The sequence below is a fragment of the Bidens hawaiensis genome, unplaced genomic scaffold (assembly GCF_021521415.1).
Source record: "Bidens hawaiensis isolate Kalapana, Puna unplaced genomic scaffold, B.hawaiensis_p1.1 tig00001382_1, whole genome shotgun sequence".
NCBI classification, from domain to species: Eukaryota; Viridiplantae; Streptophyta; class Magnoliopsida; order Asterales; family Asteraceae; genus Bidens; species Bidens hawaiensis.
The window spans coordinates 1,297,952-1,319,253 of record NW_027491078.1 but is presented as its reverse complement, the minus strand read 5'-3'; the positions used below and the strand labels follow the sequence as shown (position 1 = coordinate 1,319,253).

Here is a 21,302-nt window from a genome sequence, read left to right as displayed (position 1 = left end):
TATATTGGGTTCTTCCTCTGTTGACACAATATTCTTACGAAGAGAAGGTTTTGGTGGTTCAAGTTCTTTTGGTGTTTTGGTGAAGATAAGAGACGTTCCAGAGATCGATTTATTCTTTCATTGGTGGTACCTCTTACTCGTTTACTCTTTTGTAGTTTGGTTCCATATACTTGAAGGTTAGTTTGTACCAAGTATATGATGATTTGTGTATGTCTCTAGTTTTACCTAGAGAAGACTTTGTATTGCTATTATTGGTGATAGTGGATTTGAAGCGGCTCTAGTAGTCCCGTGGTTTTTACTCTCGCCTTGAGAGGTTTTTCACGCTAAAATTTTTGTGTCCGTTTTACTTTTAAATTATACCCTATTTGTTTGCATCCTCATTAGTTCATTCGGGTCGGGAAAAAGTTTAGCCAAACGAAGATTAATTCCGCAATTTTTGTTTACCGTTCGTGGTTTAGTGTCGTTTTTCCCAACACATATATTAAACATGAACTAACAATAAGATTTTAGTAATAATGGTATCAATATTTGGAAAATTGGATTTAAATAGTTTCAACTATGGACTATCGGCAAATAACAGTCCCAACTTACTTACTTAACCATAAGAAACCTACTTATAAGTACAGATTCATATAGACTACATAATCATAAAATCGCTAAGATCTATGACACAAAATCATATCCAAATGAAATTAAAATCTATGACAAATGAACAATTAAAATTAAACAATTACATCTAATGACGCAAAATCATATCCAACTTAAGTGCCACCTTAAGTTATGACAAAACTAAATGAAATTTTAATTATGTTACGCGGTTTTAAAGGTAGAACATATATCATACATATAGCTCTTAAATATTTCTTCTTGATCCAAATTTAGACTATTTCTGAATCCATTTTTGTCTGTAAACGACCACCATTGCGCACTAGACATTTTAAGCAAGAGTTACAACTCATTAAGCACAAATTTAGTTGAAAATGTAAATATAGAAATAAAATGATTAAACGTTTTTTATAAACACCCCTAAAATGTTAAAATTTGTTATAATACAAACACTCAACTTATATGAGCTTTGACCGGACCAGCACGTTAAATCCATCTCTCATTACACATTCTTTACTATGCAAATCTCATTCTTATATGTTCTTAATTATATGGAAAAGAAGTAAAAAGATCCAAGTCCTAAGAAAATCAAATCTGTCTCGTTTCGATTTTAATAAGAATGAGAACTGATTGAAGATTTAAAATAAATAAATAAATATATCACCAATTATTAACAAATTCAAAAACATTTTTCATATTATAAAATGACAGAAAAACTTGCAACTCGATCGTCTTTTGTTGTGAATGAAATGGGCTATCACAAGCTGAACGGTTAGAGGGGTTTTACGTAGGCTCTGATTAGCTATTTTAACTCATTGTTTCAAATGAATCATTTGGGCCATTAATTTAAAATTATGTTTACTAGTTTTGATAATTTCTTTAAAGATTATAGAAAATAAAATTATTTTTATTAAAATCTTATCTTATCTTACTATTTTAATAAACAAATATAATGATGCTTAGGTGTCATTACCACGTTCAATCCTAGCTTAAATTTCTTTTCTAATTCTTTAATCTCTTATCTCATTTATCTTAGCTATTCATGGGTCATGGGTTAAAACAATTTTGACAAAATGATTATAATATAGAGAATTAAGAGAAAAATTAGGGGATGAGTGTAAATTTAAATAAATTCATTTTATCATATTTACTATTTTATCTAGTTCTAGATACATGAGATTTGCTAGTTCCTTAATAAGCGGGTTCTGATTTCTTTTAAAAAATTGATGGGTTCAATCACGAAAAAGAATGATTTCTTCGTTAACAAACTATCATATGCTCTAAAAACTAAAAATAGATTGGATTCAGAAACCCATGAGGGTAGTTCTGTCCCTGCCTCTCACTAATATTTAGTATTCTAAAAAAGACGTTTCAATGAAGGACATTTGACTTAATGATATTCGGGGATGTAATTGGCACTCACTCCTTTGAGGGTCGAGGGTTCAACTCCCATGGTATCAAAGTTAGGTGAACTTAAAAGTAGAGTATTAGTTGTTTAAAGAAAAAAGGCTTGAAAGATGCTCTCGGCTAATTTCGTTTTGAGTAATATGGCTCCTAGATTCTACACCCTTGCTTTCTCAAACAATGGTAAATCTAGTTTTCGAATTATTGTTTCATTAAAATCAATCAGAGTTAGTTTTTTTTCCTTTAAAGTTACTACTTACATACTTAGGAGCTGTTTGATAGCCTTTTAATAACCTAAGAGGCCTAAAAAGCTACCTCTTAATGGTTTATAATATCTTAATGGTTAAGACGCAGCCTTAAGTCTTAATGATTAAGAGGTAATCATTAAAAGGTAGCCTCTTAACCATTCAGACTTAAGGGTTACCTCTTAACCATTAAGAGGTTATGAACCATAAGAGGTAGCCTTTTAATGACCATTTAGAGACTATCAAATAGCCCCTTACTGTACTTTCATTAGATGCCCAAATTTCTTTTATAAATGTTAATTTCTTTTAAAAAAAAGTTAAGTGAGACAAGTGAAATGAATCTACACTACTATTTAGTGAGAGCGATTATCATTTTTTTAAATTAAATTCAAGTAGTAAGTAATAAAGAATAGGGAGGTGTACGAAATGGTATCCCCCCCTCTTTTCAAAAACCGGCCGTTCATGTTGTAAATCGATTCGGTTTGGCTAACTTTTGTCAAAACTGGTTTGAGGAGAAATCGGTTTGGGTCTTAGACCGGTTTTGGTGAAAAATATATTTAAAACCCTATATAGTCGCTTTGGGTCGGTTCCAACCAGTTTAAGGTCAAACTGACTGTTTGGGTTGGGTAGGAATTGGCTTGGCTCAAATCTGTTTACATCGGATCGGGTTACGAAACGGTTTGAAAATCCAAACCTATGTTTTTAACACCTCTAAATAATAACCATGTTCTTGAGTCAGTTTAAAAAAAATAATTTCACTAAATAGTAAATACTAATGAAGCTCTTCAATATTTTATTTGTTCTTAATTTTAAATAAAAGCTCACATTTATGAACAAATTACGCATTATTGAAATGTCTATTGACAGTTAAGTGGTTTTAAAGGAGCAAAAACCTTTGACAAGTGACTTTATGTGACGCCTAGAAAGCTTGGTCAATGTTATTTAACGTTTTTAGTGACTTTCTTGTTTAAATTAATTACTGTATTGAATTAATAAATTAGATATTATAGATTTCTTTGTCCAATCTTAAATAGCTATGAATTATGATTTGTTCAATTTTCCATAACAGTGACATGCTAAATTATTTAACATGGAGGGTTACATTATCTATTGTATAAATTATTAAACGATACTATTAATCTTTGTAAGATGGAGCCAGAAAGATTAAAAAATAGAGAAATTTTAAAGCAGAAATCTTTGTAATCTCTTTCACTTCCTAGTATATTAAAGCTAATATATATGTTTACAAATTAGCACTCATCTCTGCAGAAAAAAACAAAGGATAGATGATGGGAGTAGGACAATCACCACAAGGACAAAGCTGTCAAACATAATACTTACCGGCTTGGAGATTAAATGGTTAAACGGTTGGTTAGCATCTTTGATGTGACGTGAACATTAATCATCAAAAAAAGTCATAAGGACCAAGCCAGAAAGATTAGAAAAAGAGAATTTTTAAAGCAGAAATCTTTGTAGTCTCTTTCACTTCCTAGTCATTAAAGCTAACATATGTTTACAAAATGCATCATTAATTTGAACATAAATTTCCAAACTGCACACCTTCTGTTACCAAAATGGTGACTTTCTTGGGTGTTTTGCTAGTCCTACTATGTTCTATACTCATCTTAGCTCTATTCAAGTTCTTTCACAAGTTTTGGTGGGTTCCGATGCGCATAACACATGTAATGAGTTCACAAGGAATACAAGGACCTCCTTACAATTTCATCTATGGGAACACCAAGGTGATTTCCAACATGATAAAGAAATCAACAAGCTCTCCCATGGACATGTCACACCACATATTCCCGAGAGTTGAACCTCACTTAGATTCATGGTTGCACATATACGGTTAGTATTATTCACAGCTCATTTCATGCGCACTAGTGAATATGTGTCACAGGTGTTCTAAATGAGCGTTTTGATGCAGGGAATAATATTCTGTATTGGCAAGGCCCTCAAGCTGAGTTAGTCGTCACAGAAGCAGAGCTCCTCAAAAAAATAATGAGTATCCGAGGGATTTCAATGGGGAGACAAGACATGGGTCCTATTTCCAATAAGATATTCGGAGGTGGTCTAGTTTTTTCTCAAGGTGATAAATGGGCAAAACAACGAAAACTAGCAACTCATGCTTTCAATGGTGAACGGTTGAAAGTAAGTTCATATAAGTGGGCTAAAAAAATAGACATCAACTTCGAAGGTGACACATAACCTCTTTAGACGCCACTAAGTATTAATCAACTCTAATATTGAACCCCATGGAAAAATGACTTGGCACAACCACAAACTGACATGCTTAACAAATAGGCAAAAGAGTAGACTAAACAAAATTATAAGGCTAAAACAGTCCCAACATACCAGATAGATGGTATGGCTAATTCGCTGCCCGCATGCTGAAAATAGGTCATTTGGAGAAGATCCAAGTAGGCACCTAGCTCACACCGGAGAATAGGCTCCTTTGTAGTCGACCCAAGCATACACCATAAATATCTATACGCTAGAAAATAGGTTTGGTGCCCTAAGAGGTGCATGCCTATTTTGAAGGTGGTTGTTTTTTTTTTGTCCACTTGGAGATTTCCCGGTCAAGAAAATCTATCGGAGAAAAAAATATAAATGGTCAATGAAATTTCTAACGTAACCAATACTTATATGAGTATATCATATATTGATTCACCTTATCATTGGTCTTATTTAGTATTTAAAATAACATGTAAAGATATTAAAAGTCAACATATTATGGGAGTCATTTTCTTAAATATGGGAAAGGACATTTGTTTGGGGACAATCAAAACAACTTTTCTTGTTTGTTTGGCTGCAGAACATTGTTCCAGCAATGGTGGAAAGCGTTGACATGATGCTAAAACGGTGGAAAGATGTTGGAACCAAAGAGAAAGATGTCTACGAAGAGTTTAGAACAATGACATCTGAAGTCATTTCAAGGATCGTATTTGGAAGTAGCTATGAGGAGGGCAAGAAAATTTTCCAAAAGCAAGGGGCGTTAATTCCCTTAGCTGCCAAACAGTTGTCCAAAACTAGGATTCTCGGCTTTAAGTAAATCTACTTAATCTACCTTATCCTATATAAGAAGATAACACGACTTAAGCAAATGATCATTTATGTTTCAATCTTCACAGGATGATTTTCAAAGATAAAGAGGACCTAGAAATCGACAAACTGCTAGCTGACATTCGAGATACAATTAAAAAGATGATAAGAATAAGAGAAAGTATGATAGTTTCAGGAGCCGAATCCATGAATGATTACCTGGGGATACTTTTGAACTCGTATCATGATGTTGATGAAAATTACAAGCTCTCCATACAGGATATTATTGATGAATGCAGAACATTTTACATTGCAGGGCATGGAACCATCTCCCTTTTGCTCTCGTGGGCTACTCTTCTTCTAGGAATCCACACCGAATGGCAAGAGAAAGCACGTGAAGAGGTTCAAGAAGTATTTGGTAATCAAAGTCCATCATTAGAAGGAATAGCAAGACTCAAGAGAGTAAGATTATATATAAAAAAATCTCATTTCCTACTCATTGTTTTCTTGTCATGTTTCGTAATTATGTGTTTTCTCATACAGATGGGCATGATAATCAACGAGACACTACGCTTGTACCCTCCTACACTATCTACAATTCGAAAAGTTTTGAAGGAAACCCATGTTGGAGATCTGGTTCTTCCAGCAAGCATAAATATACACATACCTGCATTAGCACTCCATCAAGATCCAAGAATATGGGGAGAAGATGCTCATCTTTTCAAACCAGAAAGATTCGCAGAAGGGATTGCCAATTCAGTTAACAAGAATCCAGGAGCATTCCTCCCTTTTGGTTATGGACCACGAAATTGTGTAGGCTCCAATTTCGCGATTAATGAGGCTAAAATAGCCCTCACGATGATCTTACAACGTTATAGATTCACCCTCTCCCAAAACTATGTCCATGCACCAGTTCAGCTTGTCACGCTTCGCCCAATGTATGGTGTTCAGATATTGTTTCAACATCTCTGAAGCTCTGCTTCTTGTGGCTAGTGCGTGCTTAATTAATAAATTGTTTACATTTCCATTATTGATCTCATGTCTTCTAGACTTGATCTCATGTCTTCTATGGTACACTGGTTTTTGTTGTGTTTGGTGAGTTAAGGTTATCTCATTTCCTCTCTCTAATATTGTGATATATTTTGAAAAATATTTACAATTTTAAAAACAAAAGATAGATTTACTCAAAATAGATCATGCCAAGCGATTCTACAAGATATAGAAATTGGGCACAATCAAAAGCTTTTGTAAAGAGATCCGTAAAGTTGTAATCAGAATGGTCCCTTTCGATATTGACAAGTTTCCGATCAAAACTATCACGAATGAAGTGCATTCGGATGTCAATATGATTTGTCTTTGATTGTTGGACCGGGTTTTTCACAATACAAACGGCTGCCTCATTATTACACTTGATCGGGGTATTAAAGAAATTCAAACTGTAATCCAGAAGTTGATGCTGGATCTAGATCCCTTGAGAGCGGCAATGTACTCGGCTTCGGCTGTAGAGATGGATATTGTGACCTGCTTCTTGCATTGCCAAGAAATTAACCGATCTCCCAGGAATTGACATCCTCTTGAAGTTGATTTTCTATCCAGATTGCACCCCCATAATCACTGTTGGTGTAGGCATGCAGTGTTAAAGGAGATCTCTTTAGATACCAAAGACCCAAACAAGGTTTTCCTTTGAGATACCGAAAGATACATTTTATAGAGATCAAGTGGGACTCCTTCGGATCTAATTGATATCTGACACGCTGACAAACAGGGAACATGATGCCCGGCCTGCTTGAAGTGAGATACATCCTGGAGCCAATCATTGACCTATATAGGTGTTGATCGAATGGCTTTCTAGATGGATCAGGAGCTAGCATTGGTTGAGTAGTAATCAGAGTTGCAATTAGAGATGCATCCTTAAACCCAAATTTCTGAACAATGTCGAGGACGTATTTCTCTTGATGAATTAAAATCCCGCTCGTCTTTTGTTCAACTTGTAAGCCTAGGAAGAATGTCATCTCACCCACTGAACTAATTTCAAACCGATGCTTTTGGTTTTTATAAGTTTTTCAGGATCACCTCCTTTTTGGTTTCAAAACAAAATCCTCGGATTTCTCAATCTTTGAATTTCCCCTTTTTAATATTTTTGGTGGTTTCTTTGGTTTTTCTACTTCCAAACCCATTTTTGATCTTTTGCCTTTCCCTTTTGGTTATCCAGAAGGGTTTTCTTATTTTCTTGGGGTTACTGGATCTCACATCTGTTTCACTGGCTGAACTATCAGTTCGATTAGTGTTTGTTCTTGTATGAGTAGCAGATTTAGAACGGGACTGACTGAACTGACTGTTCATCTCCTTTTGCTGTCGATGCCAGTTCTTGAAATGCCTTGCAAGATGAGATGGATTTTCACAAACATAGAAACATTTTCTTTGGTAAACTCTAGAGATATCATCTTAACTATAATATGTATGGTGTAGCAGGAAAGGTGATGTATGAAAAGGAACATGATGAGAATAAATGTCTGACTTATGACATCGGTCATCAAAAGCATATGCATAAAATGTGTTAACATATCTTGGTTGATGAGGAGCTTAATAGTTATTATCAGAATGGTTATACGATTGAGGATTCTTATAATAATTACACTACAAAAAAAGTCACCATTAGAAACTAACCTTTTAGGGACTGATATATTAGTCTCAAGTACCTAGTATTTGGGACTGCTTTTTCAGTTACCAATACTATTGGGGACTGATTTTTTTGCGATTGATGTTAGGGACTGATAATCAGTCGCTTATATTATTTGAGACTTAAGCGGTTATATGCCTCGAGGCACACTGCTAAGGAAATGCAATGACATGATCGACATAGAGCCAAAGAGGAGGGGGTTCTTAAGCATCAAGCAGACGGAAAGACTTGGAAACATTTTGATACTATGTTTCCTGATTTTGCGAAAGATCCTAGAAATGTTCGCCTAGGTCTTGCCAGCGATGGTTTCAATCCTTTTGGTACGATGAGTCTCTCGACAATATGTGGCCAGTTATGCTCATATCTTATAATATGCCTCCGTGGAAGTCTATAGTCGATCCTTATTTTATGATGGGAAAGGATATAGATGTATTTTTGTGTCCGCTAGTAGATGAGTTAAAACTTCTATGGGAGAAGGGTGTTGAAACGTATGATTGTGAATCAAAACAAAGATTCAACATGCGTGCTGCACTTCTATGGACAATAAATGATTATCCCGCGTATGGTTACTTGTCCGGATGGAACACGAGTTGCTGCATGGCATGTCCTACATGCAACAAAGATGCATGCAATATATATATACGAGATAAAATAGCATATGTAGGCCATAGACGATTTCTCCCCGTTAATCTGGAGGAAAGCACGGGATTTTGATGGAAAACGAGTGACAAGGCTAGCACCTAAAGCCATCAGTGGAGATGATTGCTTACGCTAATTAGAACATCTCACTCAATATCAACATGGAAAACATCCTAATCATGTAGTGAAGAAAAGAAAACGAAACGAAACTGATTTAAATTGGTCAAAGAAAAGCACATTTTTTGAACTCACATATTGGTCTAAGTTGTTAATTCATCACAACCTCGACGTGATGCATATTGAAAAAAATTTGTGTGAGAACGTGTTAGGAACATTAATCTTAAATATTAAAGGAAAGACGAAAGACACTGACAAAGCTCGACTAGATTTGCAAGATATGGGCATACGTAAGGAGCTTCACTTGGTAGGTAAAGATGACCACTGGATTAAACCATATGCTTTGTATGTTTTAACTCAAGAAGAGAGAAAGCAGTTTGCAATCTACTTAATTCAATGCGCTATCTAGACGGGTATGCTGGAAATTTAGCTAAAAATGATATTGTCGAGTAAGGTGTAACACCCCGGCTAAAGCGGAAACGCCTGAGTGTGACGTACAGATTGTTCAAAACACATGTGACACTGTTATATGACAATATATTCATTAATTAATTTACAAGTCAAGGACACAAGTTTGTAACAAGAAATACAAGTAAAATAGATACAATTAAACAGTTTGTTAATTGGTTTAAATAACCTAAGTCTAGTGTCTTCTCCGTGTGTCATCTTATACTAACAATACCTATAGCATATGTATAAAACAATGTCAACTATATGAATAGTTGGTGAGTTCACACAGTTTGATATAATACGTAAAAATCATACAATATGGACAAGTGATAAACGAGCAAGTAAGGTCCTTTCCAGTTGGTATCTACCAACGTACTCGGATAATCGCGCAAGTAAGGTCCTTTCCAGTTGGTAACAACCAACGTACTCGGATAATGAGGCCGTATGATCATACTTATTGAGGCTACCACATGCAAGTAAATTCGAGCAAGTAATCAAGTAACACACAAGTCCATATAGTAAATTGTAGTTTATAATTGAAATCGTAATACTTGAATTTGTAATAGATACATATGCTACCCCAAAATATGAAAACATTTAAAAAAGGGGTTGTGAGAAACTCATCTCGAAATCGAAGATAACTTGAAAATATAAACGAAAGCACAATAACGAAATCGAAGCAACCGAACATCTCGAACTATAAATAAAATAAATACGAATGTTTAACGACTCAATACGAAATTATTAACACTAATTATTGTATAACTTTGTTAGGGAGGTATATCTTATTCTTTATAACTTTTACCAATTTTTAAGGCAATAGATTATTTTAATAATATTTTATGTTTTAATGGTTTAATGATTAATTAAAGTTAACGAACTAATATTACAAAGGCAAATCCAAATTTACAGTTTAACGAGTATTTAAAGTTAACGAATTTATAAAAAAAACGAATTAAAGTTAACGGTTTAACGAGTATTTAATGTTAACGAATTAATATTTCAAAAACTACTTAAAGTTTACGGTTTAACGAGTATTTAAAGTTAACGAATTAATATTACAAAAACGAATTAAAGTTTACGATTAACGAGTATTTAAAGTTAATGAATGAATATTACAAAAACGAATCAAATTTTACGGCTAAACAAGTTTGAAAAATCGGTTTTGTATGGAAAAAGGTAAAATATAATTTATATTTAATTTATAAAAAAGTAATTTTATTGATTTATTATAATTTTTAAATAGTTTATTTAATTATAAAAAGAATTAATAACTGATTTAAAAATAATAGCAATATTCAAGACATGTCTTGTTGTTCACAACAGAAGATAATAACCAGCTGCTCTAGAAATCTATTCAGTTAATAGATGGAAACTAAAATATATAAATTCGTTATTCATATCATCTTTTGAATTACAAACCCTAGCCTTCTGATTATCTTTATTGGTTACATGTTCGTTAGAATTGTGTTAGGGGGTTTTGTGATATTGATGGAAACGAACAAAAACCCTATACTAAGTACCTGGATTTGGACCTGTTTGATGATGAACACGAACTTGGCCGGAGTTTATTTTGACGGAGAAATTAAGGTAGCTAGAGTGTATTACAGTATAATTGGATGTGGTGAGCAAGTTTATACGAAGATTGGGAGTCTATTTATAGCTCGAATTGAGCCGTTGGACGTTTAATACACGTTAATGGGTTTTATTATAACGGACGGCCGTTGGAGATTAAATGTGGCATTATGTGATCGTTAATACATATTATTAGGGCCGTTTAATACTAAGAATTAGTGGAGATGGACGTTAGAAACATTTTTGGACGTTAATTTGGCGTTTGAGGTTGATTTAGAGGCTCGCCGGAAAAGTTTTGCGGTCGCCGGATCTTGGCCGGAAACCGTGACCCGAAAAACGTTGGGTCTTGGGGGGTGACGGGTTGGGATTTGGGTGTATTAATATAATATATTAATTTAAACTCAATTTACACTTCTAACCCTTTAACTTTCAAATTTCTTATAAATCAGTATGAATATATATATTTACGTTTAAGACCTTGTACTTTGGTATTATATTAACTCAGAAATGTTAATTATAATTTACAAATTTAACCTTAAACTTTGAGATGTACTTGGATTATTTTGTTATATTATACCCGTAAAGTTTGCAAATTGTTTAAACATGTAAAACCTTAAAATCCCGAGATTTCGTTTATTGAATAAAATTGAAAAATAAACGAACGAACGATAAGCATAACTCATTATGAATATATTATCGATGAATAATAATCGGGCCGATTTAACTAATTCAATAGAAATTGACGAATATAAAATACATTAAACGAAACTTGATATATATATATATAACAAAACCAAAAATTAAAATGGGTCTGGTTTTCGGGTTTGAAAAGTAACGAATGTTACACATGGTAAGGTACATGGCCATAAATCTCATGATTGTCATTTCTTACTACAACGCATAATTCCTATTGCAATTCGTCCCTTTTTGACAAAACAAATCCGTGAAGCGTTAGGGGATTTGTCTCAGTTTTTCTAGAAACTTACTTCTGTCACCTTACATGTGAGGGAGTAGAAACGCTTCAAGAAGAGATAATTAAGATTCTGTGCAAACTTGAAAGGATATTTCCACCATCGTTTTATAAACTTATGGTACACTTGTGTGTTCATCTTTGTAACACCCCGGCTAAAGATGAAATGTCTGAGTGTGACGTACAGATTGCTTAAACACACGTGACACTATTAGGTGACCATAATAACATTATTTCATTTAAATCTTCATGTAACACAAGTTTATCAAATAATACAAGTTGTAACGTTACAACCAACCTAGCTTTTTTTTTTTATAGATTTTTGGACATCTCTTTTCAAGTTTAAATAAAGGCTAGCCTTAAGCTATGTGCAAACAGGCCTTTTGTCACACCCCAACCGACGGCGGAATACGTTGAGGTGAGACGGTGATTGTTCATAGCACATGATACTACGTGTTACAATAGTCGTTAAATTTAATTTAATATCAAACAATACAGAGATACGATAAATTGTTTTATAGTCATCTAGGTCCAATCATGCAATCCTATATCTTGCATCAAGTAATTTTCAACAAACAAATTTCCAATACCTTCGTTGATGAATTGAGACTTGTAACGCTTTTGTTTAGAGCCTAGGAAGGAAACGAGTTGTGAATCTTTGAGAGGAGGATGATCATGAATTTTCAACCTTGGGGCTTTGGAATATGCAGGTTTGGAATGAAATTTAGGGGTGCTAGGGAGTTCTATTTATAGGGGTGTTTAGAGAAGAGATTATGATGAATTAGAGATAGAATTTGACTAGGACTTGAATTCAAATTTGGATAAGGCTAATCTTGGAGATCAAGAATAGAATATTCTAGAAGGTTATTCTTAATTTGATTTTAAGGATATAAATAAAATTACTTTAGGATAAAATTGACAATGACAAATATTAAATCTAGGCATTCCCGGTTAAACGTGTCACGTTAACGATTAACCATGTATAACTAAATGTACATAGAAACATGTAATTGTGCATATGAAAATAATGTTAATAACTAGAAATAAATAATATATGATTACATAATAATATAGATGGTGAACTAATACACGGACCTTATTAAATACGAGTATAAAAGACTAGTGATTTCATGTATGAAAATGCATAGGTGTTACAGTCTCCCCCACTTAAGGGAATTTCGTCCCAAAATTTTATAAGAGAAAATTGTTGAATAAGATTATGAATACTTGAGGAAGATTTGAAATGATAAAAAAAATTATCGTCTAATGTGTTGAGTTCCAGAGATTTGAGTAACGGTGTAGACTAATTCAATAGGTTATTTTGATATCAAGCGATAATCTTTTGATCAAGAATTTGATTGAGAGATAGAGAATTTAAGGGTAAACGATAAGGGAGAGTTGAATTGTTTAGATAAGTTTCCGGGAAAACAACAATTATAACGATTAGTGGTTTGAAACTGAAAGGTGAAACTTCGATGCGTATAAAATAATTGAGTATGCTTAAAATTCGTTACAAAAAAAATCTTAATAATGTTGGTCAAAGTTTCAGGGTAACACAAAACTCCCCGTGACACGAAAAACGCTACGATTGGCGATATTGCAGGGACACCTATGTATAGGAATTACCAACTACGTATCCACCATGTCTTTACCATATTCCATTCGTCTCGTTTTCCTAATCACTAAAAGACTTCTATGCCATAACACACAACAGAACTTGCTATGGGTTTCATGCGTTGAATTTCATAATTACGTGTGCACCCGCAATTACTCTGTTCACCGCATGGTCCACATAGTTCATCCAATTATGTATGGTAAAAAAATGTAAAATAATAATAATAAATAAAATAATCATTATGATGAAAATGTTGTTCAATATGAATATTAAATGCAAGTTTAATGATAATCTAGCCCTGGCTCGGGTTGAACAAGAATACGTCAACCCCGAGATGTTGAATAAGAATACACCAACACGAGCACTAGGTTATGAAAACATTAAAGGTGGTGAAAATATTTGGGTACAATATGATAAGTTTGAATGACTAGTTATTTGAATTACCAAATTGCATGCAATCATGCTTTGAAACGTAACACAAAGTATTGTACACAAAATGCTTCTACTAGATAACTATGCAAAGAAATAGACATATTGGAAAATCAAGCTCATGAAAATAGATTTATAGATTTCGAGTTACGCAGGCAATTACATTTATAGCCAGACAAGTTTATAGACGACTAACCACCTTAGACAATAACTTTGTAAGTACTCAAGTTGCACTAAGTAATAAAATAATACTTTATGGGTAAATAAGATTTGATAAAAAAAATAGAGTTTACATATAAGCATGGTTCACATATACACAGTTCTGCACAAATATCAGTTTTTCATAGATAATTATGTTCACGAAAAGAATTTAAGCTCACAGAGAATCATAAGTAAAAATATATGCAATCAAGCTTAACGGAAAAAAAACATGTTCATTGAAATATAATTAGGATCATGAGTGGCCACAAGTAATCGGATATAAACATATATGTAATCAAGTTTTATAGAAAATATGTGTGTGTAATGAATTGAGATCATAAGTAATCATGCGTAATCATGTATTATTCAAGTTTTCATATGTATAGAAGTATGATCATGGAATGCATCAAACCAACAGGCAATCATAGGTAATAAAATATAAGCACGTATGTAGTCAAGTTCATGAAGAAGTATATTTACGGAAGGGATTCAAGATCAAACAATATTCATAGGTAGTCATATGTAAACACGCATGTGATCAGGTTTTTATGAGAAATTATGCTCATGGAAAGAGTTAAAATAAAAGATATTGATAACTAATAATCCAGTTCCATATGTTCACGAAAGAAGACAATAATCATAAGCAATAATCAAGTTTCAAGTGGTTATAGATAAACATAAGTATGATTTAGTTTCACGTTTTCATAGAAGAAACAAATAAGCATAAGTAATAGTCATGTTTTCACAATTTAATAAGTTCACAGGTTATCAATCGTGTAAGCTCCCAAGTAATTATCAGTTAAATAGGTTCATATATAAGCAGTGGCTAAAATAGGTTCATAAATGAATATCATTGAAAAAGGTTCATGTGTAATCAGATACAACAAAATCGAATTCATGAGTAATCATAAAAATAATTAAGTTCATAGATGTTCAGTTCTTAGATAGTCATGCAGTTAGTCAAGTTCTTTAGATAAACAAGTATGACATCAAGTATTTAGATAAATAATTTGGAGAGACAATTTGTTATTCAAATTCTTAGGTAAACAAATAGACATTCGAGTTCAAGTAAATAATCATGTTGTTAAATAAGTAAGTAAAGGGAAAAGTTCTTATATAAGCAAATAGATGATTAAGTTCCTTGATATAACAGCTAGACAACTAAGTTCTTTGGTGAGCAATCAAGTTTTTGGATAATCAATTAAATAATCAAGGTTGAAAAGATGATTATGTTAATTTAATAAACAGACAAACAATCGAGCTTAAACAGACAATTATGCTAATGAAATAAACAAGGAAACAATCAAGATTCAATAAACGATTATATTAACGAATAAGAAAATAAATGAACAAGTAGAGTTACAAAGTGTTAATGAGATTTGAGAATCAGATAAAATGATAAGGTAAGGATGAGTTAAAACAAACACTTCACAAATTGTGCCATGGTAGAATGAAATAAAAAAAAATTATCTTGGTTGAATTAATTAACAGGAAATGCATTGGATAGATCAAAGTAATTAAATCTATTTAAAGTTCAGGAAGACCTACTTTAGCCTATATATAAACACTCACTACGGAATTCCAATGAAAGCATTACGGATCATTCGGTAGATTTGGTAAGGATTTCTCACTTTCTTTACTAGTTATTAAGATTTAAAACTTTGATGAGGGTTAAAGAAATTGGTAGAAGGTATTAAGATTAAGAGTTTGAAAAATTAGCATGATGAGTGAAAGTGCTGGATGCATAAGAATAAAATTTAGGCAAAGATTATTATCTAAATAATGCACAAGTAAGTAGCACATAATTTAAGTTAACCAAAATAGCATACAATTTGAATTAATAATATGACATACAATTTGGAACAGACAATGTTGCATATAATTTATTTACTGAAGCGTAACATTTAAGCATAAATAAAGTGTCATCTTAGTTCTAATAGTGTAGCATTCAAAATTTAATACAAATAATACGGCATCAAATTATAAATTTAACAAATACGATTTAAGAAACCTATTGTAACATATGTTTTTAGCATAAAATCAATTGTAAGTAATGTAGTATATAATACTTAAAATGAATAATGAAACATGTAATCAAACCAAATAATATAACATGTAGCATATAATATAGATCAAGTAATATGGCAATTACTACACAATATAACACATGCAATCATGCAATATAAACAGATAAGGGGACGGCTATAGACTAGGTCGGTGAAATTCTAATAACCTAATTCCCTATAACCATGGCTCTGATACCAATCTGTCACACCCCAACCGACGGTGGAATACGTCGAGGTGAGACGGTGATTGTTCATAGCACATGATACTACGTGTTACAATAGTCGTTAAATTTAATTTAATATCAAGCAATACAGAGATACAATGAATTGTTTTATAGTCATCTAGGTCCAATCATGCAATCCTATATCTTGCATCAAGTAATCTTCAACAAACAAATTTCCAATACCTTCGTTGATGAATTGAGACTTGTAACGCTTTTGTTTAGAGCCTAGGAAGGAAACGAGTTGTGAATCTTTGAGAGGATGATGATCATGAATTTTCAACCTTGGGGCTTTGAAATATGCAGGTTTGGAATGAAATTTAGGGGTGCTAGGGAGTTCTATTTATAGGGGTGTTTAGAGAAGAGATTATGATGAATTAGAGATAGAATTTGACTAGGACTTGAATTCAAATTTGGATAAGGCTAATCTTGGAGATCAAGAATAGAATATTCTAGAAGGTTATTCTTAATTTGATTTTAAGGATATAAATAAAATTACTTTAGGATAAAATTGACAATGACAAATATTAAATCTAGGCATTCCCGGTTAAACGTGTCACGTTAACGATTAACCATGTATAACTAAATGTACATAGAAACATGTAATTGTGCATATGAAAATAATGTTAATAACTAGAAATAAATAATATATGATTCCATAATAATATAGATGGTGAACTAATACACGGACCTTATTAAATACGAGTATAAAAGACTAGTGATTTCATACATGAAAATGCATAGGTGTTACACCTTTGCTTTAGGTTCTCAATTTATTTTATGTAATGTATGTTGGGATTTGCGGTGAGAGAACAAACCGGTTGAATTGGAGATGAAAGATCAGTGTAAGAGGTTGAATCCATCCATGTATTACTGGTTACACAATCCTAATTAGTTTATTTTGTCTAGTTAACCTTTCTCTAATTATTTACATAATATATATAAATCTGATTTGTTGGATTTCTAAAAATGATTTGAAACTTTAAAATCACTTAATTTTAGTTTCATTGTTTTCATGGGTTGTGACTTTTGGTTCAATTAAGGTTTGAAGCTATAAGGCAGTTATGAGATACCTGATTTTCATGATGGAGTGCATAGATTTTGATTTTTGAATATATCTTGATACAGATTAGATGATATTTGTTGTAGAATTTCCCATCAAGTTGTTTTTGTTACTTTGCTGCCCATAAGCTGTTTTTATTGTTTATTACTACATAGCTATTTTGGGCCATTTTGTGATCTTCCATTAGGCAACTACATAAGTGTGCATCTATATGTACCAATTTATGTTTAAATGTTTAATTATGTGGAGCGGAGTGTGTTATGCCTTGTCATCCCTGCTCATGGATACATGAAAACTTTTGAATATTTGAACTAAGCATCCCTTTGCCTGCTTAAAATTTGCAGCATTTATATTATTGTTTTTGGAAGATAATTGGGATAGTGCTCCTATGAGTGCTCTTTTCATATTTGTTGTGTTAATTTCTTTCATGCTTCAGATATATTTTTTTTCTATAATTATTGTACATTGCATTTGTAGGTTGATATTTGCTATAGCTGGATAAGCCTAAAAATGTTTCAATTTACATACGTATATTTAATATACAATGAATGTGATTAGACATGTTTGAGTACAATAATTAGGTAGGGCGACCTATCTCCTTTTTCATTTTTCTTTTTTTTTTTGTTAAATTACCCAATTGTTCCATGATACATATAACATAATCTAAATTGACCCATTTATAGGTTAAAATTGCTACTTTTGCAGTTTCGTTTATCTAAGGAAATAGTGAATGAGAAGGAAGAATTGTGGGACTGCATGAATTGGAAGTGATACAATTAGATGGCATCAAAGTTCTACTTGGCAAAGCAAAAACTTATAGCAACTGGTATATGGGCACAACACCTTTATATATATTTTTTTATAGATAAATATCACACACTTTGGATAGTTTTCACCTCTTGATGGGAAACGAAGCAACTGCTTATTATTATAATTACTTAAAGTAGTGAATGATTTACATACGAAATATCGTATGTTGCTTATTTTTATTTATGTGGGTCAATTTAGGAGTTAGCTATAACATTGATGAGGCTGTGAGCATGGACGAGTAACAAAAGATATGACTTTGAGCTTGGACAAGTAACCAAAGCGTGCTGTTTTACTTGGGGCAAGGTATGCTAACTTCTGACTTTTCTATCTTGTAATTTGCTAACACTTATAATAAGAGGGTCTAATGTCTTTGTTATTAACGTGTTGTATAGTGTGATGTGCTAATTACTAATTATAGACGTATCGGTTGAAAGAACAAATAACAGAGTTGGAACGAGATAAAAGGAATCATGATGTGATGGAGAAGATCAAAAAATGTTGAAGTTATACTTCAAAAGCATTAAAAGATTTCAGTTGTTGTAACAAAACCTCTCACAAAATTTTCCATTTATTTAAGATATGGGTTTTGTGTTAAACTCTATAATTCTAGTATTTATTGTATTGGTTTTGGATATGTGTATCAGTGTATATATCATTTAATATATAGTTTATATATATATATTTGGCATGCTTTGTATATTCATATAAAATTAAATAATTTGTTTACTTGAAACTAATGGAGTATATTATAAAACAAAAAAATTATTAAAAAATATGGACAAAATTCGTGGCTAAATTTGTAGCAAAAGCATTTTGAATTTGAATCTAGAATCGTAGCAAAAATCTAACAAATTTGTAGCTAAGTTTTGTAGCAGAATTAGTAGCAACATTTCTAGCTAAATCATTACCCTAGCTAATGTTACAAAATTTCATAGCAGACTCTATAGCTAAAAATTCGTAGCTAGAAAACATAGCAAAATTCTGTAGCTAAAAATCCGTAGCAAACATTTTTGTAGCAAAAATCGTAGCTAACATAGCTAAAATAGCAACGTCCCTTTTTGCATCTAAAATCGTGGAAAACATACAATTCCATAGCTAATATCCGTAGCAAATAAATTAGCTACGAGACTTGTAACTACGGACCAAATTCATAGCAAATCCGTAGCAAAATGAGGTTTGCTATGGATTTACTATGGATTTGGTTCGTAACAAATACCTGATTCTGTAGTAGTGTAAAAAATATATTTCACTAACATTCGTGAAACTTATTCCAAACGGAAATATTCAGACATAATTTATCATTTAAAGATCATCTACTTGTATCTAATCTATATTCTATGGTCCAAGATCTTAAACAGATCCATTCATACATATACTTAATATGATTTCTACTAAATATGTTCCTAAGTTTATTATGACATTGGACGTTAAGGAAATCAAATCAATTTTAACGTATGAATGAAGGTTCCCACGATACGTACATCATTGAAAATTTTCTTATAGCTTTTCTTAAGATATTGAAGACCAGTGGGAGCATAAGTGTCTTGATTATAAATGCAAGATTTGCAAGAGGTGGGAAGTGAAACTTGATATCATCTCAATTTACACCTCTTGCACAAGACATTGCTCCATCACGACACTGTTCCATCCAAACTTGTCTCCTTATAATCTAATGCTACTCTTACAAAAGTCTCATTGTTGCTTAAATATGCGCATATAATCAAATTTCTTACTAAACTAATTTCACAAAGACAAACTGCAACAACTTATATTATTAACTGGTTTCTCTATTATAATATGTTGGTCTTTAAATATTAGCCATAAGCATGCCAATTTCCTAAAGGTTTCTAAGGTCAGTGGGAGCAGTAAAAGTCTTTATAATGATTTGTCAGAAGTACAAGAGGCAGGGGAAGAGAGTTATTAAATTTTACTCTGAATTCAACTCCGATAACACCTCTTGTACACCATACTGCATCAACTCTTACACACTTAGAATCCTTAAAATGATAGCAACCTAACCAAGAGCTAATCCATAACACTGAAACTTCTAATAAACCCAATAATCAACTCAGGAAGTTATCTAGCTTTTAAAACCTACTAACTTTGGTGATTATGTAACCTCTCTAACTAAAGTGAAAATGGATGTTGGAAAGTTTACTGATCATGCCTCTTCTAATTAAACCATTTGCATCAATCAATATAATGGAATAAAGCTATTATTAGAAAATTAAACATAAGTTAGAATAACGTTTGAGATTTTGTTGAAACACCTAAGGGTGTTCATAACTAAACTAAATCCTAACACAAACATTAAGACACTAAGAACGATTGATTATTAAAAGTTATATCAAGAGGGGATAAATCATCAAAGAATCTTCTTACTTGTATTACAAAAAATTTCTTTGAGGATCATCACCATTGAAGTAGCTTATAAGAGTTAAGAGCTATATTAAATAAACAGTAAACAACTTTCCCAAATAACGGACTTACATATTTACATGTTCATAAAATAACCGGAAAGTTCTAAACTGAAGGTCAAAGAACAGTTAGTATGCAAGTACGTGTATGGGTTAACGCAAACATCATAATGTGATGAAATCTTAATACAATTATTTTCATCAAGAATCATGTAGATTAATGTACCTACCTCAAGATGAGTGAGAGCAACTAAAACAAACTTGTCCTTATATTGATGACATTCTTTTGACAAGTATATGTTACATAACTCAAAGCATTGTTTATGCATACTTTGATATGACAGATCTTATAGTATCCCTTACGTGATAGATATCATTACATTCTGAGATAGACCCAATAGGACGTTAGTTTTGTTCCATAAGTTTTACCTTAAATGGGTCCTTACGCATGTAGCAAACAATATTGAGCTCCTTTAGAGGATAACAAGATCATTGAGATTATTTCCTTATGCTTCATTAGCTGAAACCTTATGTAGGTTCAAATCCATACTCATTCAGCTATTATTCAAATTGTAACACACTAGATATGCTTAAATTAACGTGAAGCATCTAAAAGAGTATTAAGATATCTTTAAGAGAAATGAAAGACTGTAATTTAAAAGATGAAGTGAGAATTCAAAATTAATTTCCAAGATATATTCTTATGTCAGCAGATAAATCTATCTCATGGAGGAGTCATAATTAACTAATAA

At 32.3% G+C, this 21,302-nt stretch overlaps 1 protein-coding gene across 1 annotated transcript; it reads left to right on the top strand.

The window, feature by feature from the left end:
* Nucleotides 1–3,800: 3,800 nt before the first annotated feature.
* On the top strand, nt 3,801–6,281 carry LOC143573895 (cytochrome P450 CYP749A22-like). The gene is made up of 5 exons (XM_077058665.1): nt 3,801–4,103; nt 4,183–4,406; nt 5,071–5,303; nt 5,387–5,759; nt 5,841–6,281. Exons 1-5 carry the CDS (start codon nt 3,830–3,832, stop codon nt 6,267–6,269), a joined length of 1,533 nt encoding a protein of 510 aa, XP_076914780.1. The 5' UTR covers nt 3,801–3,829; the 3' UTR covers nt 6,270–6,281.
* The last annotated feature ends 15,021 nt before the right edge of the window (nt 6,282–21,302 follow it).

Bases quoted from the DNA above. Each gene is read 5' to 3' on its own strand.
- LOC143573895 (XM_077058665.1), top strand. From the start codon at position 3,830: ATGGTGACTTTCTTGGGTGTTTTGCTAGTCCTACTATGTTCTATACTC. The intron at 4,407-5,070 runs GTAAGTTCATAT...GTTTGGCTGCAG, and splicing joins TCAATGGTGAACGGTTGAAA to AACATTGTTCCAGCAATGGT. The intron at 5,760-5,840 runs GTAAGATTATAT...TTTCTCATACAG, and splicing joins GAATAGCAAGACTCAAGAGA to ATGGGCATGATAATCAACGA.